At 38.4% G+C, this 22,306-nt stretch overlaps 1 protein-coding gene across 1 annotated transcript in view; it reads right to left on the bottom strand.

Annotated features, from left to right (window-relative positions):
• The window catches only part of LOC124168519 (papilin), a 452,639-nt gene that overhangs the window by 120,005 nt on the left and 310,328 nt on the right, over positions 1–22,306 (bottom strand). Inside the window, 1 exon segment of the mRNA XM_046546846.1 lies at positions 1,620–1,680. Within this exon segment, the coding sequence (XP_046402802.1) occupies positions 1,620–1,680 (61 nt within the window).

The raw sequence follows: 22,306 nt of genomic DNA, 5'->3' as shown, positions 1-22,306 counted from the left end.
TTTATTTTTGAGCGTAAGAGAATAGCTGTGCATACAGAAGCACCCAAGGATGCAAAATTTCGTTGGGATGAATGAAAACTTAAATGCAATTTGAAGATTTCCTAAGGCCAAACTTCGAACTTTTTCCAAACATATTTGTGCCGGCACATAGAAATCTGCATGGCTGAAATATTTAGTGGTATGCTTAATATATAAATACTAAATCCACATACCATTATGAAATTTAGTTATTTTCTCTAATATTTCATGAAAAATCACGTCCACATTTCTCGTGAAATTGCCATGTTTGGTCAATTTTAGCCTAAATCTGTGCAGTATAACATGAGGAAGAGGAAAGTGCTCACTGCTGGGCGATTTAGTTGGCCGGCGTGAAAAATTAAATTTCCTAAGAACTAATACAAATGTCGTGTTGTATCAAGCCTTTATCAATTGTTTGTTTATTCTTAAAATAAATAAAAAAAGAAAGTACGAGATAATATTATTCCGCATTAGCGCGTTTGGGTCCTCCCAAGAACTCAATGTATTCACTCATTGCATAAAGATTATGTGCCATAGCAGTTCATAATATAATAGTGTACAATGCAATCATTAGTCGTAAAATATAGTCCTTCGGTAACAGTAGTTACAAATTATCGAATAACTCTATTTAGTCTGTAGTTGCTATGCCAAATACTTATGTGAGTGACTTCCCAACGGATACCCAATAAAATTGACTTAAAAGTTTCATCGGGCCATATGACTGTCACATAATTATTTTAAGTGCAACAAATTGATGTTGGCAAAACACGAAATATCATTCTGCAAAGACAGTGTTTAATAACTGTGAAAATTATTTAAAAATTCCAATTCACATTGTCCTCGATAAGCAGGCAAAATACATTTTACTCATAGTTCTAGCGATGGGAACATTTCTCATATAAACACCCATCACTCTCATCGAATGGAATTAAAATAAGCACCTCTCATTCTAAAAGCAATTGGACGTAGGTAATACACGTAGTTTGAAGAATTGTACCTTTAACCATTCAGATGGTGATACACAAGTGCTTTGATGAATGAAAATGCAGGCGTTGGTTATCTCTGACAAAATATTATATTGAAGTTCCAGACATTAAGCAGTAATTACATTCTCAGTATGCAATTTTATTAAATTGTTCGCGATATATTTTATTCGTTGGCATTAATAACAACGGTCCTTGCAAAGTTATGGATGGCAGCGATCCAGAAGGAAGGTCCCTCATACTTCGGGAAGAAAAAACACGATATCCCAAGGATTGCGTTATACTTCAGTTTTTTTACATCATTCAAAGGGTTATAAAATCAATATTCCTGAAATGAACTGCCAAAAATAAATATTACCATCTGTTGGCTTAGAAGGGATAATATTACATAGTGACCTTTGGGGTAAATTCACGACATTGGAAGAGTTAGACAAAACTTATAAATACCTTTCATTCGAGTTTAATAAGGAAGACAATGGTGTCTTATGAAACTTAGATACTACAACAGTTCTGCATACATTAGTGAATGAAGAAAATAAAAAGCCAATGTGTATTGCAATACATAAATGAAAAATTTACTTTTAACATACTACAACAAGAATAAAGAATTTTACTTACATTGTATGTGAACGTGGAGCCAATCTGGGAGGCAATAACCACAACAAAAATGCTCACGGACCTAGAAATAAAAAATGAAGAAAATTAATACCCATGAACCAATAGTAAAAAATAAAATGAAAAAATAGACCAATTAATTTATTGCCTACTCATCACCACATTTCAAGCGCCACATGCGATAGGCCAAAAATAAAACATTGCAAACTCCTTAAGGAGGTACCTACCTCTTTGAAGAATTAGTTACTGAACTGTGAATGGTGCAAACGTAATGATTTCGTATTTTGTTACCCATTCCCACGCAAAAAGTTCAGTGTTTTTTTAATCAATGAGAGAATAACTTTTTAACTTCAACTACAGGTAATGTACGGATGCAGATTGGCTTGCACGAAAGGAAAACGCGAATTTTTTTTCGAGACGCGAATCCAAATTTTATCACGTACACGAACGTAAAAAGTAAATTAGTGATAGCATTTTTAAATGGTGCTTCAAGTGCCGCAGTCAGTGATATATGTACTTACATAAGGCATGTTGAGTGAAATATAAAAATGATAATCAAGGAATGATTCGCGTCTAAACTGGGTTATTTTTTGAACACGCTGTTCTTTCACCGGCCTGCGAGAAGGTTAGAATCCTAAAGCGTAAATATTGGTATAGTTTAAAAATGGTGTCTCACTGAAAGAAATATGTATGTTTCTATCAAAAAAGGATACCAGGAAGATAGTATTGCGACATATGTTAAATCCCAGGAACATATGTATGGCAATTACCAACCACTACGGTGAAACCGTGGATGAATTCCTCCACACTGAAAAGTATTCCGGGTAAAACGGCCCTAAACTATTTCAAACAAGCTGCTTTCATAATTGAATATCTCCTTCCTTCAAGGGAGCCCTGGGAATAATTCCCGGCGGAAAGAAGTATGGTCTCTTAAAATGGAAGATGGGGAAAAATAAGCCCGCGGACACAGCAGGATGGATATAGTGTGGCAGTTCCGTGTTTGTGGGGACATTACCATTCATACCGGCTTACGAAACACCATGTGCCGTACATATCTCGTCTTCTCCAGAGCTCCAACAAACTAAATTCTTCGGGGCGAGTTTTTTCTCACTTCATTTATTTTCTCTGCTGCTCTTGGTCTCATTCGAGTCGCAGCGGGAGACGGTTCGTGTCGGCCGCAACGCCGAAAGGCACAGCAAAAGTCGGAAGCCACTCCACGCTCCTTAACGGATAGGATTCATTTCCCTCGCATGTACACATTCTCCATCGTACATTTCTCCACACGCCTAATTGCACGTGCATCGAGTTCGTTGAACTTGCTGTGGATGGTACACATATTATGAATGGGGCGTGAGGCTTAAGTAACGAAGGAGCGCATAAGGTACAATAATCCTTTGAAATCTTTTCTCAGCACACAGAATGTTTGAAAGGCCTCCAGTTCCAGCAATACGTGGAATAACACAATTGATCACAGCACGCAACGTCAGAACTAATCGAAGGAACACCGATCAGAACCCACTTGACCGGTTCCCGACAGTATAATTGCAAACAAAACTTGGATCCTCATTTTACCCCTAAAGGCTATCACATACTTAGAAATAGAAACGTTGGGACATTATGCGTAAATCAATTCCCAGTGTGAAATCCAATGAAATTTCTGCAAACTACGCACGGAGAAAACTAAGATTCTACGCGTGGAATTTTAATATGCATTCGATAAAGAGTTGAATACAGAATGGACTAGATGGAAGTCAAAATTATAGAAATAAATTACTTTATTCTACACATTTCATTATTTTTCCGATAGCAATCGTAACTCTAGCTAAGATAATATTTTCAATTTAATATGACGGCAGAGGGTGGGAATTCATAGAGATTCTTTACTTTAACCGAAGGGGGTTTTAACTTTGCCATTTCCGCACATAAAGTTTCTTCGAGTGACTGTAGCTTTGTTGCATAGTTAGAATATGCAGTATTTACAGAAAGAACTTTCCCGCATAAAATTCCCTCATTGTACCAAATTAATGCATGAATAGTGCTCTACTCGCTTTTATAGAAAATGCGAGTCTTTTAAACCTCATTATCACTTACGCATTTCTATATTTTTCCAAAACCAAGAAGTGCAATTCCACCATCACAACTTTGGCGGTGGGGTTAGCTTCAGTGTCATAATAAATGTTAAACGCTTTCATGGTCTCAAGTTGTTTTTAGCATCAAATATTACTTGTTTAGTTTATAGAACTTAAATTAATAGCTAATGCTAAGACAAGTTTGCAACAATTAAGTTTCGAAATTGGATATTCTTGCTTCAAACAAGAGACGGGTGAAAATAAAAATCTCCCAAACTATAAAAGAATAGAAATATTAAATGTTTTGATGCATATATCTTCCTTGACGAAATTAGGCTCAATGTAACTTTTGCGCGAGTAAATACGCTCCCGAAGCAAGTTTGTTTCCTTCTCTTTTTTATTTATTGTCAAGGAAGCGAGGCAAAAAACCTCCAATCTGTGCGCAAGAGTCGCTGAGCTTCAACTCGACAGCGCACGCTTGGTTGTCTTTCATTACAAATGCTTCGCTGGTATTTTTTACAAGCTACGAGTAAAATGCCCTTAATACACTGCTACTTAACCGAACTAAAATAGAGCAAGCGAAATCACGGGATTTATTACTTAATTTTAAACATTATTTCTTCATAAGTCGGATTTTTATATATATCAGGGTTTATATGGTTTTATAATAAAGCCAAAAACATTACATAAACTCCGGAACACGTGCTCTCCACCAATATTTAATCATCCTTAGTATTTACGAGGTAAATTAGATTTTCCTTTACTGTGTATTTACGAATGTAATTTGCTCCTATAAAATATACTATCAGATTATTCTTCGTTTTCTTCTCAATAATCCGTTCCTAGGATAAATGATGAAACATTTTGAAAAACGTTTATCCTTCAAGATCAACATGATTTTTCCATGAAAGGAATCCTTTTATTCGAAAACTTTCTTCCAAACTACAGCTAACCGTCGGCAGGAGAAAAATTACAGTTTTTTTCCGATTTTCGAATGAAAAAAGACATTAAAGCAAAACAAGCAATATGACAATATTCTCAGAGATGAATTAAATTGAAGGTGAAAATATCATATTCACACTTTGTCGTTGTATTTCGTAATAGGCGTTTCTTCACCGAAATCCATCGTTCTTCACCAAGTCCAAATCTTAAAAGTATCCGATGAAATCAAGTCAATATTGATTTCGAAAATGAAAATTAAACGGTGAAGAATGCAAAAAAAGCTAATTTTGCCCTTTTAAGCTCTTAATTTTCCAACATTTACAGTAATTTAATGTAATATTATAGCTTCTAATTCCAAATATATAATATGTGAGCATACGATCAGTTATAAGATACCAGCATACAAAACATTTACATTCAAGAAAAATATTTTTTTATGTTAAGATAAGTTTCAAAAAAATTTTAAATGGCAAGTTATGCGGTACATTCTCATAATAGAAAAATGGTATTTGGCACAATATACTGTGTATATATTTATCAAGCATATCTCGAAGAGAATTACGGTATTAATTTTTTCGCCATAAACAATTCACCACCTACATTATCCATTTTATAACACCTAATTACCTCCCTTCAAGTCAAGTTTTGTGCATCAACAGTGGTATTTAGCAGATAATGTATGCTTCAGTCCCCTTAATTTAAACGCGTTTCAATTTATTACCTTCACTGAGGCATTAATACTTCAAAACATGCCGAAGTTGATCGCTGCCTTGACATGCCCGGCATTTATCGGATGCAATTACTCAAATACCCATGCTACAAATCACTTCTAATGCTGTCCGCGCTTTCCTTTACGGTTCTCTTCGATAAACATACTGCTTGATTCATTGGTAAAATTCACCTCCTCACAAATTGCCACAGCAAGATAGATAGGTACTTATAAATCTCACAATTAGCACATGGAAAAAAATTCGGAAAAAACTACCATCCAGATAATGTTTCGAGGCTTTTTGTGAAACTGAAACTACGCAGCATAAATTATTACCTAAAATAAAACTACAATCTTGATGATGAGACCGTCTTACGGCATTAAACTCGAAAGCGAGGATCTAAGCTGGAGAAAGAACTAAGGATAGATGGAATTCAGTGATTGGATGAGAAAGAATTATCACGTGAGTGAAGGCAGGAGAAAGCTTGCCAAGTGAGAGAGGCGGAATGAATTTTCCCAATCGGGAAACGATTTGCAATGAAAACGTGCACAACTTCGGCGATTTTCACGATAACATGAAAACTGCATGAGGGTATCACAGATTTTGGGTTTTACATGACATTGTAAATCAAAGCAATGCAAAACATTAATAACATTCAAAATCTCTCCTTTCTTTTATTCTAAAATTTTTAAAGAAATTCAGGAATTACTCCCCCTTAAAAGACAAAATTCGTTTCTATTTATTGCTTGCGCAATGTAGTGATGTGCACAGCCAAATTGCTTTCACAAAGAAAACAACGCAAAAATAGGAGTTTAAACGAAGATAACGGATATTTAATCGAAAAGTTTGTTTATCTATTCTAGTGTATCTACTCGTTTCCATTAAAAAAAACTAAAAGCAAGGCAGATGCGAAAACACATTGATGCTATTTAATCAACTCAACCTGAATCAAGTGTGTTCCTTTCTCTCACCCGTCAGTTTCCGAAAAATGCTCTCTGCCCATGTCCACCAACTCCAATTGCCATTTCAAAAGGGGATGCTGCTTCAGACTATTTCAGAATATTCTGACTACGACGGATTTTTGCAATATTTCCAAGCCTACCGCGTGAACGCCGGTCAAATATACACGAATTTCCATGAGAAAAAATTCCCCTGGACCGGGAATCGATCCACGGACCTTTGACTTTCAGGGCCACTGCGCAAATAATTGTAATTGCCCAGGGGGTCAATGAATCTGGATAGAGTTGTGGTCTGCGCAGTGTATCAGAAAGATAAAGATCCGCAGTTCGATTCCTGGTCCAAGGAAATTTTTTCTCCAATCAATTCATACATACTACGTAGGATAGTTACCGCGGGCAGAATTAGCGAATGAGATGAATTACTTCGGGAATAAATGATCACCATGTCAAGATTAAGTCCCCTTAACAAAGGAGCAATATGAAACAGCTTTGTTACTTTGGTAGGACAATACTTAACTGGATATACTAACAAAATTTTCCGATCATTTTCCAAAAGAAACATAGGTATTTATTGAAGAAAAAAGTTAGGGAGAAAGGTTAAGGAAAGGGATGTAGATGAATATTCTAATATAACCTTGCAGAATAAGGCAGCATGCCGAATCGTAAACATCTTCATAGTAATAACAATAGTTTTGTGGGAACAAATATTTCCTAAAAAGGCAGGTTTTTGCAGCAAGCTCCTGGGAAAATACCAACGCACATATGAAAGCATTCCTCGAAATGGAATTTCATAAACGCTGAAAAAAGCGTGGATGAGGAAAGAGATCCGAGATCTGTGCGAGCGAGCAACAGGAGAATGCGTTCCCTCGAGCGAGATAATCTGACCCAAACCAAGCGAAATAAAAAGTGCGCGCCCTCGTGCAGTCGAGGGTGGATTCGTGCTGCGGGCGCTCGGGTTCGATGCCCACTGCGGGTACATACTAACGCACGCCTCGAGCGAGAGCACGTGAATGACACTGGCGTGATGTTGGCATTAAGGAAGCCACCGTTAGCCACCCCCTCAGGTCAATCTTTGATAAATGCCAACGGCTGGCCCCGTCGCGAATTCTAGTCAAGCCGTTAGAATTGCGCCGATACTTGTAAGTAATTATGTGACTTAGATAGCCAGCACGATTAATGAAGATGGTGATGTCTTACACTTTGAATTATATAATTTATTATACAATTCATTATTCTTTTAGTTATTATCCAGTGGGATTCCTTATGATAAAATTACACCCGTAAATAATAGCTCTAAGTTTCTGAACATAATTTAAGATTTCCGAAAAAACCAACATGGTTTAAAATTTTTTAATACTAGTTTAGGGCTCCGGATTATAAAAATCGTAATAGTATCCTTTTTGATTTTTCATTGGACTAATATGAAGGCTTCGACCTGTCTCATGTTCCAATGTGGTATTGTATTTTTTGTCTTTTAATTTAGGGAAAAATATTTCTTTGATTCAATAAAACTTCTGTTGAGAGTTCCACTTTAGTAACATAGACATCATTAGCTGTGAGAAAAGCGGACTGTTCTCAATTCCACTTTTTCAAAAAAAAAAGATTAAAAGAACGACTCAAAATCAAAGCAAGGCTGAGGTTTACAACACGACTTTTCAGACGAGATGTATGCTCGGGAAACAAAATTAAGACGGCATAAAGTCCATTCAGCCTGAAGTTAGACTGCATTTGCAGCCGTGACTATTTCTCAGGGATTAATATTACCATATTCATGAGAATAATATCCTTTAAGGGTGTTTCCGCAAATATCAATCCATCAGTCGTCCGCTCCAGTAGTCAGCTCAAGGCTGGCGATAAAAGATACACGACCACAAATGGGATACATTTTCGATCACATAGTTACACATTTCTAAGAAAATTCACCACACCCACCGCAAAGTTGACCTAAATTGACTCAGAGAAACGGTGAATGTGAATGTACGCCCGGTAATTATTTCCATGCCAGCTAACGGACCTGAAATTGGAAGAAATTCAAACCGGGTGCCTTTTATCGGTCTAGAATATTTTTCTTTTATATGATATCATGAAAGAATAAATTTCCGCCTTCGTGAAAGAATTGGTACGTCTTTCATAAAAAATAGTGTAAAAAGAGCACCAAAAAACCGAAGTTTATCAAATATTTTTCATAGTTTCTCTAATTTTAGCTGCAAGTGGAGGACACATTATGAATTTCAATTCCAAAGCAGTCCAATTCATTACGCTTTAACTAGATATCATCGTTCTGATATCAAAAATTCATATAAATCCATCAATAATTAATTAGTTTTAAACTAGTATATGCCAAAAATATATAATACTGGTGCTTTCATCAGTTTTAAAGCGATGCTGTAATAGTCGATTAAGCCGGTTATTCTTAAAGTTACTGTTTCTACCACCGTGTGTGTAAAGATGTAGGTGTAAGACTATGATATCAATATGCTTTTTAATTAAACCGCCAATGCTATGATTCATTTCGATAAGTTACTGTCCCTATGCTTTGATTCACGCTTGCTCTACAAGAAAATGCCGAATAAATATATTTTTAAGTGCATGGATTGAATGACACTAACGGAGATAATGTAAAACTAGTATTCTCCATATGTTTTCAAGTTTAATAATTGTCTAAAAATGTACAAATTGTTTTAATTCAAGATTAAATCGTTGCAATGCAATAGACATTTGAACTAGAGAAATATATATCAATATTTAACTTCTAACAACACGTGTCGCAAAAATAGCAACTTTTCAGGAGAGCAAAAAAACGGTTAATTTTTTTTTACTTGTACAATGAAATTAAAAACTAAAAGTTCATAAAATTGAAAAAGAAGCATTCATTTGCAAGCAAAGAGTTGTTTTTTGCTTGTATTTTATTTTTTAAATGTTATTACACTTTGTTTAAGATACCTGTCTCCAACCGGCCGAATTAGATATACGTTTTGTTAGAACTTTGTCATCGATATATTCAAAATATGAAAAACCGTATAGATAGAATATTTTAGATAATTCATTCCACCCTGCGATAATTTTGATTGAATCGAATATCAGTTGGTTTTGTAGCAAGTACTTAGTACTTAATGATAGTATGGCGGTAATACAGGTTTTGCTCTTGCACAAGAGTTACAAATTCGTGAAATGTACAAAATGCGAAAACACTGGTCATCCCTCGAGCTGATCTCACTGCAAACCAACGGTGCAGGCAAAGACCGAGGAAGAAAATGCGAATAAGACGCTTGGATGAGAGGATGAAAGCACCGCAAATCTCCACGATGCTACTGAGACGTAATTCTTCGACGAAGACTGCCGGGAATGTGGGTGCAAATGGAGATTAATTCATTCTATGCAAATCCGGGGTCTCCTGAATACCCACTTAGCTGTACAACAGAAACCACCTCTTCGAATGGGAGAAGAGGAGGATTTTCGCTCGAAGGTGCAAGGAAAACAAAAGACATCTCCGTGGAATCCAAATGTGAGTATAAAACAGGAGGTCAGGAAGCGAATAAAAAGACGCGCCTCAAAAGGAAACAAAAGGCTGGCTCATCCCGAAGCAACTTCGGCTTCCTAACGTGGCGGCGCTGCGGGCGCAGAAAGCGAAACATCTGAAAGACGGCGCACGGCGGCCAGCGGGAATATACGTACACAAGATCGTTATCACCTCTTGCCATAAGGGTTGTCTCCCTCGAAGAAAAAAAACCAGCCTCTCGCGAAAAGGGCCGACGGAAAATTAAAACGCGGCGGACCCCTGTGGGGTGATAAACATGCGTTCGCGGTGTCTCGGGTCAAAAGAAGGCGAGACTGCCTTCAGCAGCGGAGGAAAAAGAAATTCAATTCACTTTTACAACCCTCTTCTCCTTTCCTCCTTTCATATGTCATATCATACAAAGCGGCTTACGATTGTTCAGCCAAAATAAGTAAAAAACGTCAACGAAAAGAATACTTTTTTGTCGAAAGACATTTCCGCATGGATGGCAAAGACACTCCGGGAAGAAACTTTTCCGAAACGACTAAGTAAAAATGGATGTACCCGTGTGTAAAGCTCTTTTTAATAGCATCCTTAGCGCGGCGCCAGAAAATGGAGGTAACATCATTTCTCCGACCACTAATGCATCCGTTTTCTTTCACAGGTCTCGTTAAAACTGCACACACCAGCTACAGAGACTCCATCTTTCCGGAGATATTCAAAGAAGAAATCGTCCTCACGAGAGAAGTAATTGGGGCGTCGTCTAAAAAGTCGTCTTCTATCTGACTCGTGTCCCTCTCTCTTCGATACAACCTAGCTACTTAGACGTTCGGTTGATAATTGATATGGATATCGGAAATACTGCCTCGTATAATGAAAACTGAATACCTGGGGACATTAAATATAAACGCCACCAAACAGAGCGCTAAAAATATAAAATAAACGGTGCTTATTTATGGGGTGAGTCCTCCTTATTTGGCGTAAGGCATGACCAGTATAAGCATGACTGTATAATTAGACTTCGGTCAATGCATTGAGTGTTTTTTAATCCATCAACATATATTACTCATAAGTGAAACAGGCTGACAATTGTCTACTGAATCTAAACCGATACGGCAGTAATTAAGCCTTTTTTTGTGGAAAATTGATGGCCTGTTTTATTATATTGTTAGGGCCGTTTTCTTATCAGGAATGGCAAAAGAAACTAAACGAAAGTCAAATCCAGTAAAATTTCAATAGTTTCGTTCCCGGGAGCGAAATTTAGAAACGAAACGAAATGGATTTAAACCCACGGAGCTAAACTCAGGGTCGAAACGGAATCGGAGCTAAAACTACTTCGGGTCTAAACAAAACTAAACCTCTGGGACGAAGCGAAACGGAGATAATGTGTCGCACCGAATGGACCGCTTACTTTATCTTCGAGCAGTTCATTTTCGACCCAAACACCGAGTAGGTACGAATTATGATCGAATGAAGTAGAGGTTCGGCCTACCGCCTATAGATGCATGGGGAACTCATATTTTTGCAACTAACAGGAGAACGGTGAACTAAAACCGGCCATTCGATTTTTAAGCTCAATGTTTTCATCTCTCTACACATATGTCAAACGTAAGGGGTCGAAACTGTTCCCTCTTATCCCCCGCCACTCAAATTCTGAGATTGAAACTTAACTATGAGCAGCGAAGTTTCGAATAATTAAGTATCGTCCGTGGGAGTCAAGTTTCGTCCGGGAACGAAACAAAACCCAGGCCTCGTATTTTCGTTTCCCTCCGGGTCGACACGAAACATTTCCGTTTCGTTTCACTTGCCATCCCTGATTCTTAGTCGACCCTTCATGTCCGTCCCAAAATAACAAAAGGCCACTACATGCGTTTCTCAGTCGACCCTACATAAAAGGTGGGGGGTGATTCCGTCGTCAAGTTCTCTGAGATGACGTAGATGATGGCGCAGCGCCGATTTTCTTCTCTGGTAGCCTGATGGAGCTAACTATGAAACGAAGAAAAGACGTCCGATAATTTTCGGGTGTATTGTTTGGGCAACGGCTCGAGGTAAATAAACAATGGGGGTCGTCCACCAGGTCGTGTCGGTACCTTAATTATCCCTACAAATACTCTCATATCGAGCCAAAAGTAGAACCTTATTGTCTTTAAATTACTTCAAAAGCGGTCTGTACAAGATAGTAATGAGTACCGAGCAATTATGATCATTGACGTGGGAACTTACGTTGCACCATCAAGGTTCGTCATTCGCTTTCACCTTCCGTAGTTAAGTTTTATGGCAAAGTTATGTAGCAATTAGTGGCATGAAAATACGTTTTATATGGTTATGCGGAAACGAAGTGTTAGTTTCCCGAAAGTATACCAAGTGCCAAACGTGAAAAATATTATTATGCAAGGTGCATGTATACCGCTATATTGTTATTCTTAGTTATTAAATTTTATAATTTATTCAACTTGGTGTTTATAAAGTGGTAGTATTATTACATTTCCTCTGTGTTACTGTACATTTTAAAATGGCTTGCGTGAGCTCGTCTCCCTTAATATCCATTGTAACGTAGATTCTTTAATCGAAGTTATCAGCAGACGATATTTGGTCGCCATGTTTTTGTAGGGTGTAGGGCTGGTTCGGGCGCCCTACATCAAGTAGGGCCCGTTTAGTTCCAAAAACGGCCATATGTAGGGCGAGATCGGTTTATGTAGGGGCTGATGACGTATTGGCCCTACAGGGTCAACTAAGAATACGGGACTTACACTTCCACCATATTTAGCCGGAAAACGCATGATATACCTCCATAAATGAGAGGTGAAGGGACCTACATTTTTTCTCGCTTATAGAGAGCGGGTTCGCACTCACCTAGATTCTCACTGAAAAAGGTTTCGGAATGTTCTTTCTCACTTGTAGAGGTGAACACGAGGGGGAGGATAGCGCAGAGAGTGAGAGATGCAACAATGAAAGCTTTTGAAATTTTCTCCGAAAACACATTTCTGTCTTTCTCTCTCTTTCAACTTTCGTCAAAGTGTGTGTTACGAATTGATAGGCGAGTTAACCTCTTGAAGAACGTGTTCGCCTCAACACAACGTCAACCTAAATTTAAACAAATCTTAACCATGAGAGAGACAGATTTCCCGCGGTTCCGCATTGAGTTTGACAGCGTGCAGATATATTTCCCCGCTAAATAAGTCGGCCGAAAAATCCCTCACTCATTGAGCTTCCTAGATTCTCACTTAGAAAATATTTCAAGGCTAAAATTGACTGGATGTGGCAATTAGTCTCAACCATTGAGGTTTTTCATTTATCCAGTTCTCGCTTGTACAGTATACAGATATTACCTCCGGAACAGCCCTTGCAAGAGACAAGGCGAAGTGTCTAATTTTTTCCATATAGTATTTCCACGGATAACCAAAGGCTTCATGACTGATTCTCCTCTTTTTTTTCATGCGCATCTCCGCAGCACTCGTGTCCGTCCCTCAATCAAGCATCGCCTTATCAGTGAATCAACGTCCCAAGTTAACCCCAAATGCATCGCCCTAAAGGCATACCTTATCCGGCTGAATCTGAGAACCAACCTTTCCTTCCCAACGGGCCAATCAATCAATTCCATGTCTGCTCTCTCATCGAGGGATAAAATAGGAGAGGACTTCATTCGGACAAATGAATTAATGACTCAATCTTCTCGCGAGCAATACATCACGCAGAACCTCACTGCTCTCCACGTTTAGGTTGATTATAAAATGCCTCCATTTGGAATCTATGGAAACGGGTGCCATTGAACAGTTTCATTACATGGCGAGCCAAAAACTCAATGGTGAGGCGTTTGGTTAAGAAATATATTGCTCTCTGCTCACTCATTTATTCAACCGGGAGGTTGGTTTCAATGACTTAGGGTAAAGCTCACCCCAGAATAAGCCACAGGCATGTGAAGGGTATGGGTGGCAGTTCCTTTGCCTTAATCAACTCTAACGCCCTTCGACTATTTTCTTTGCTCCTTTTAATAAACTTAATTTGTTTTAAATATGGTCTACGGGGTAATAAATCCAACTTTAATTATGTTTAGAAAAATTCTAGTATTAATCAAGAGGGTTAGTGAAAATATTCCTTCTTCAATGATCTTGGCCCAACATGGGATCCCTCGAACTCGAGACAAGAGGTTTAATCAATGAATTGGAGAGAATTGGCGGCAGCTAATTTCGATTTAAAGATAAAGTAAATGATTTTTTTCATAGCAGGAATGTATGCACTACGTTGAATGCACTTGTGGGAGTTTTATAAAGTTTCTACGCTGTTTCTATGATCAGTAGTTTGAGAGAATTCCTTCCGATACCAATACTCAGGTGAGTAATTGATGAAAATAAAATTATCCACCACAAATTGATTAGAAACGAGATTATAGACTAAATAAAGATACCTACAAAGTCAATAATATCCTGATAATATTTTCATACAAACTAAAATCACCAATTGGGAAGAGTTTTCGATTCGAACACGGAACAAAGTGATTCCCAGGAAAATATTGATGAAATTCTCAATTTTTGTCACGCGCGACAATCCTCTATCCGTCAAACTTAGTAAAGCTGTAAATGGCTCTCTTAAGGTAGTACCTTTCACTCCCTGCAGTCTACCTTGGATATATGATTCACATCCACAAGCCAATAAGTAAACGGGATGAGTTTCAATTAGGCTGAGCTAATATTAAGCCTTATTAAAAACAGATCGTTTTTTTTTTTCCTCCGAGAAAACACTTGTTTGTATACCCATCATGCACTCCACCGCCAATTTTTCCTTCGCATCCGTCAGTGAAATTCCGCCCAAAAACTCACTGTTATGGCGTGGAGGGACAAATCCTATAAATATTTCCTCAAAATAAAATAAAAAAATTAACTAGTTCAATAAGTGATGTTTTATGCATGCTATGAGTGCGCCAACACAGGGAACGCAAGAGATGAAACTGAGAAAATTGCATTACGTAATGCGTAATCTTGCACCCGTAATCAGATAATTCGCATAGCAATTTCTCATCCCATAATTTATTCCAGGTCCGACGAAAACTTGCAAGGCGTGGCAGTCTCAGCACAATGGTCAAAGGTCGTCTTCAGAGGCTGCCGAAAGATTGCTTGCATCAAGCAGAATAAGTGGGCAAGAGTGCGCTCGATGACTCTTCGGCCGTTATATTCATTCATTCTAGTGCTACGGTCCCGCGCTACTTTTTTCTTCGTAAAAAACAGAATAGTTTCCTTTCCGCTCCAGCGATTCACTTACTTGATTTCGAGCTTTAACCTTCCGTCTCGACCCCATCCTTCCTGGAAGTTGAAACGGAGCGATTCGCACTGTACCTACCGTGGGCGCGTCTGCACTTAATGATTTATTTCGTCTGCCTTGCAACTGCATTCGCCGCCACCTTGGCCCGCGATGCAAGTCTGCGGTTTGACCCTTTCGAACCCCGCGTCCGCATAAAAATTTAACCTCTTGTTTTATGCCCATGATCATTATCCTGGGTGGGTCAGCAATGAATGTTTCCGCCCCTAAACCCGCTTTTTTTATTTCTTCATTTTTGCAAAAACCTCGCCAAGGCCGAGACCTTTGCTACCTTGCAACAATGCCGACATATCCTCAACGGCGGCTTAAGTACAAACGATTTATGCCCTCAAAAATATAACCCTTCCTCACCTTCTGCAACAATTGTTCATTAGGGTACCTAGTAAATTTTACCCTTGCGAGGCAGCATGAGGAAATTTTTAGGGCAACGATGAAACGGAGCCAAAAAAGGAACTCACGGTTGGACTAGTTGGCGTAATCTACGGAGAATTCAGTTATACAGTGCAATTTTTTTGCTTGTTTTTATTTTCTAGCTAATTATTTTCTAATAATAAGTTTCCTTTAACTCACCAATCACTCCGCAATTTTTTACTTTCCGTTATTACTCATTGTTCTTACAAAATTCATAGTTTGTAACCCACTAAACAGGCTATTATGGAGTACATAGGATACTGTTCCATAACGCAAACATACCGTTATGAAATAGTACTGAAATTAACGACACTTTTCTATCATGACTAAATTCTATACATCATTTAATCCTCAAGTCATAATAAAAACCTGTTAACAGGTTAAAAGTTACTTTTAGCATGTTGTTAACAATACATACTTTATGTTGAATTCCTTAATTTCCGTGTATTCTTCAAACACTTTCTAATCAGTGTTTTATGCAAGGCTACACTTTTCAAACCTCTAAATTACTGATCAAATAACTACATTTTCACATTTAAAATATTCGTGCAACCCAAACGCACTACATTATCACTAGATTCTCCTCTACTTTGCAGGTTATGTGTGACAGTTTAAGTAAAATAAACGTGTACGGCGGATAAAAAAATTGGAAACGAAATAAAACATTCCTGGCCAATGCACTCGCTAAAATATTTAGAGTGAATCATGTGGCACTATCAAATGATAAGAACGGACTTCAGCGATACTAATCTCTTAGCTCAATTAAAAGGCGGTAAAAATGCATGGTCGTATATTGTAGCGAAACTTCTGAACTAATAACTATATCTAATGATTGGCAAGCGTGACTTTAACGACGAGTTTCATTTATGCACTGTGCTGCACTAAAAACAAAACATACCTGAGGGTAGGAGTGATGGCAAATGGAGTGAATGTGGCCCAAATTTCAACTGAGTTCATCATGACCTTTAGCCTTTTAGACGATCTTCTGTGAGAACCTGGGTCGATCTATATTCCTAGAGAAAATAGCTTTAGCGATCCTATCACTGCCATGGGATCGGGCTAGAAGGATGAGGGGCCAAGATTGTATTGTCTATCCGTTGCATGCTCCACCCACCCGCCTGCTTCATTTCTCCACAGCCCTTGGCAACCGCCTGCACCACTTTGAACGACACCCTCCATCCACCCCAACACACCCTCAGAGCCCACAGTTATCTGCACGGACCAATCTCCGAATCATCATGCAGCCTCACCCATTGATGACCTCCGACCTTAGTGTTAACCCCTACCTTCGTTCTTCTCATGCGTCGCACTTAACGAGAACCCAAGAAGTTTCAGGGGCTTGAAAGAGTTTTGGCAGCTGCATATGTTCAGCGCGAGTACCCATTCTACCCACAGACGCATGAATGAGATAAGTCACTTGCATAAGCATTCAAACAGACTAGGTGGGACAAAAAGGTGACGCTGCTTCCTGCGCCCCAATTTATCATAAAATGGAGAGGAAATTTTAGAAGGGAAAGCAACTTGAGCCAGACGCTTTCCCAGTGAATTCGGTGAAGATACATCCATCGGTTATTTTACCTAATCGCTGAATTTCTGTAAACAACTGTTAGGAGTTTCACAAAGATTAATACGGAGAGCTTTTAAGGGCGGTAATGGCAATGCACATGAAATTTATACATGAAAACTGAAGTATGAAGAATACTTATGAAACTCCAAATGATTGGACTTGAAATTATTATACGGCCATAATTTTTAGATCGAACCCATAGATTTTAAGAATAACTTAGCTCAAAGGGAGCCGTTGATACGAAATATTTGCTGGCTACGCTCCTGTGAGTGGCTACCGACAAACGATCGACATTTGGAATAGAGAAATTACTTGAAGACATTAATATTTCAGGTACCACCTGGCGAAAGCTTGCATTTCTGGGAATCGAAAGGAATTAGACCAAAATTCCCTGATTAAATTTAAACGTTTGATCAGAGCAGGTTTTTTCCCACTGAAACAGGCGGAGATTATTCTATCTACGGCTATTCCTCTTGGGGAAGGTCAACGTTTCCATGTACAATTCCTGCACTGGCTAATTAGAAGCTGAATAAACATTTCGAAGGATGATATAAAAGTTAAAAATAAAAATACACAACAGGAATGCATTTAGAGCCTAAAAATTGGATCCTAAATTAGACATTTCTAACCTGTAATCTCTCCATCACAAAAAGGTTTCCATAAGGCGATTTTTGGGTTAAGTGAGGGCTAATGGAGAGTAATATTCATCAATGAAGTAAAGGAGAATATAGTGCGTGAATATAGTGTGTTTGAGGGTGAAAAGATGGCCAATGAAGCTAATTGTAAGACGGGTCAAGGTTAAATATATAAGTATTACTCAGAAATACTCTTATGAAACCAAAAATTGAATCCAATGCTATGAAATTGCAATTAAATGCTATATAGGAGTTGTACCGTAGAAATTTTAAGACTTCTAAGTATACCATCTCAATATTATTCAGATTGTTAGGAACATAACCACTTTTAGTTCAATTTTTAAACTAAATCAATACTTGAAATTTTGTATGAACGATGTATCGTATTCCCATTTCTTCGAGTCTACGATCTGAGAACAAAAGGTGAGTATTTTCAAGTGTAACTGTTAGAACTAGAAATTGTTGCGGCAGTGTTTTAATGCCGCTAGGAACTTCACCATCAGAGGCAAAAATAAAATCGAGATCTCTTTTGAAATGGACTCGAAAATGAGGAGATTAAAAAGAAAAAAAAAGTCGAATGCGGATGAGATGATTGTCCGAGGTTTGCAGGTGCGAGAGGGAATCACCAACAAAAAAAAAGCTCCGCATAATAAAAATAAAACAAGCGAGGATTGGAAGGCGCCGTAATGACTTCGCATCGTTCCACGGCAGTCCAAAATGTGAACTGCGGGAGAGAGAAAATAAGCATTGGGTCGTAAGATCGCGGCTTCCAAAAGGAGTTAGCGCACTTTGTATCTCTAGATTGGCTCTCGACGAGATGGCTCAAAAAGGGACTCATTAGAAGAGGCAAGGATACACACACATTACGCGTGGGTGAGCCCTCCATGAACTAATGAAGCGGTTGAGTGGAGAATCCAGCCTCGTCATCGGCGTAATGCTGCCCATGATAAGGCTGCCCCCTCATTGTCTCACCGCCATTCCCTTTCCCAACAACTTCATCGAGGAACTAATCAAGATTTTTTTGCGTCTACATCGAATGATAAGTCGGGGTGAGTGCAAATTAAACCACAGGACTCCTTTTTCATGAAACGACCTCGAGAGATTAAAAGAAAATGAAATGAATGGATTCATTCACATCTGCCAGAAAGAAAAAGATATTTAATAAAGGTTACTACAAAGTTGATAAAATGAGGGTGCAGTAGAAACCAAGTTTTTAATGTGAGATCAGTGACGAGGAAAATATTCTTCACCTACTTCGACTTTCAAGCAAAATCCAATTATTTTACCGGTGACATGCTGAAATCAATATTATATTTCGAATTCTCAGGAAAGGACCTCGAATTGAAAATTGTTGAAATAAGTAGAGAAATTAAGAAGGTTGCTCACAGGCTTCCATATTCGAATCATATTTAGTAAATTTCCAGTAAGTTTAAATTTACAATAAAGGAATTAAAATTACAGGCTACATAAATGTGAAAATTTTAAATAATGAATTTGATAAGTAAAAATTGGAGAGCTAATAAGTGAAGACGTAGAAACAGAACGGCAAATCCCTATTAATACTGCGTTATTATCATCAATAAGACCATTGTATGACCCTAATTCCAAATTCTATTCTTCCGTGTATTAGCAATATTTCCATTTGGTCAAACTTATTTCACAACTTCGCTGATTAATGAATCTTAACGCATTGGTCTCGTTATCACAAAGTGGGTACGCTTTACGAAAAAATAATGTGTACTTCGTAGTCCACGATAACCATTCCGTCTGACCCTTTTATAGATGAATTTTCATTTAAAATGTAAAGCAGGAATACAAATATTTAGTGAGAAATCTCCACCGACTACATATGTGATCGGTCGGTCCATTCCGAGGTTAATTTGGATAGGTGAGGGAACAGCTCACCCGCACTAAGCGGAAGGTGGAGAAAAAGAAATTTCCACCTATTCCATTTATTTAAGTTCTTAATTGTTCTGGGAGCAAACGTATTTCCATACCTATCCGTTCGGCAAATACCTCTCGTTTCTCTCGGACCTAGACGTATAATAATAATAGTAATAATAATGTGATTTACTGTTCTCGGACATTGTCCATTAAGAACATATGATGGCTATAACATACATAAGAGCTCATAATACTAAAATTACAGAATTCATAATTAGAAACTATAGGCAAAGGTATGGTGAGGACCTGAAAGATAATGTTCTCCGTATCGCTCCGGAATAAATATTTTCTTAATTGTCCAAGCAATCTAAGCCTAGCGCATAACCTCTGAGTCTCCAACAGCTACCAGCCTAATTCGTGTGAAAGCATTGTTACGCGTCATGCTCTCTACTAGCAGTTTTTGAAGTATCTCGCAGCTTTCCTTTGTACTTTATTAAGTTCACGGATTAAGTCTTTCTGCGCCGGATTCCATATGCTCGCTGCACGCTCAAGGTTTGGCCTGAGGAGTGCTCCACGATCTACAGCCATGAGCTACACTTCCTAGACCACTTCTTCCCCCTGCTTGATGCGCAAGTGCATCGAAAACCCAAGCATATTATTATTTCTTACAATTTCCTTTCTCCGAATACATGCGTCATGAATCACACATCCAGCCATCACGACTGTTCTCGACGAGAGCGTCCTCCATCTCACTCAGAGGGTTGGACGCCCTCCTTCCCGTCGCTCGAGACGAGACAAGCAGCGGCAAGTGATGAAGAACATCCTCCGAAAGACGCGCGAGCGAGGTTAGGGAAGAAAAGCGAGGAAGGTTAGGAGGGGATGGAACCCTTGCTATGCTTCACGCCGCCGCGCCGCGGGGAAAGGTGCGTGCCAAGGAAGGGAGGAAAGGGTGCTGCCGCTGACGGATGGATATGCATAAATGCGGAAACTTGCGGAAAAAAGTTTTCTTTTTATAAAACAAAGCTTCAAATCGCCGCGAGGGACGCGAAGCGAAATCAACGCATCTATATGTAAATTTAATCGATGAATTCAAAACTCGTGGATTTACAATAATGAACTCTAGAGCAAGAACGGCGATTTTGACTGGAGAATAAAGACTATTTACATATTCATCAGTCACATAAATACTAATGAGCGTCATAAAATGAGACTTCTTACGAATATTTTGAAATTCTTTCTCTGCAACAAACGTGAAAAAAATTTCGAAGAAATCCCTGCGCTAAAATTCTGCTTCAGAGCGCATAGAGAATTAGTAATTAAACATCAAAATAGTCTATATTGCCATCAGTCAACACAGAAATGATTAAGCTTCAGTGTGATGCACTCAATTTTAAAATCGAATTAGCGGTCTATGGTACGTTGATGTTCAAACTTCGGTGACGGAATTTTGCGACGGATAAAAAGAGCGATTGGGAAGATATACTCGAGGGAGGAGAACCTCTTGTGAAGTGAGTGCCTCCGGTTCGTGGGATCCACGTCGCGTTTCCAGCGACGACGGCAGGCAGAATTACGAACGCTTTTAACCGTTGGGGGGGGGATGGGTGGCAGGGGGTACGGAACACACAAACAGTGGCTAAAATTGGAAGGGAAACTGGTCGCGCGAAACTTGGTAAAGTGCAGCTCAACGATTCCCTGGATACGTACCTAATTAGCAGATATGCACTGCATCAACAAGTTCTGTCATTATTACGGAGTGGAGTTTGAAGCATTAATGGAATCATCAATAAAATCCAAAATTATGAACAGCACTCAGCTTATTACCCATCTTAAATAATAGAATAACCTTCGCCTCATTTTTTATTGAACTGTAGCATACACAAATAAACCACTCTAAATAAATATATGCCAGACATTTGCAGCAAATGGTTTTCTAAGTAGTTTTTCCAGAAATTTTTAATAACGAAATGTACAGAAAGTACACCATTATCTAATTCACACCAATATCGCATTAGCGGTACTATTATATCCATATATTTGAGCATCCAAATGGAAGTTCCATAGATCCATCCAAACTAAATCCAATATTTTTGCTGGAAAATAAGGAAGACTATTTCACTGCTGAGAAGTTATTGAAATAAAGGAAGAACCAGGCTTGCTGTAGCGAAATTAAAGCTCAGTTAAATCACTGGCTGAAAATGCAGTCACTATATCGTGACCTGAATATCAATCGAATTATTTTCCGAATGAAACTAACTTCATTTTGTCTATGCTCAACGTTGTAGAGGAGATGCTAGCTGGAATTTCGATGAAACAAATAGCTCACGATATGAATTAACGGAGGAATTATCCACGTGCACACAGAAGCAAGGTGATGGCCTCCAAACCAGTAAAGCATTGAAATAATGGAAAGCAAATTCCCATTATTTTTAACACTCTGCGATTATCTGTTTACCAATCATTTCCAGGCTCAAACAGCAATAGAATAATGGCGATATGTTGATATATGATATTGCATCTATGGCAAGTGAATAATAGCCGTTTCCTATTTCTAATAACCATTATATTCACATTTTCACTAATCGCTGCCTGGATATAAATTTCATTGGTAACTGAAAAACCCAGGAACCTTGATCCAATGTCCATATTGCGCCAAAAAAAAGTGAATTCCAAACATACACCAATGGCTTTTATAAATTTAGGAATT

This window comes from Ischnura elegans, chromosome 11, assembly GCF_921293095.1.
Source record: "Ischnura elegans chromosome 11, ioIscEleg1.1, whole genome shotgun sequence".
Classification (NCBI taxonomy): Eukaryota; Metazoa; Arthropoda; class Insecta; order Odonata; family Coenagrionidae; genus Ischnura; species Ischnura elegans.
This window is presented reverse-complemented; position numbering and strand designations above follow the sequence as displayed.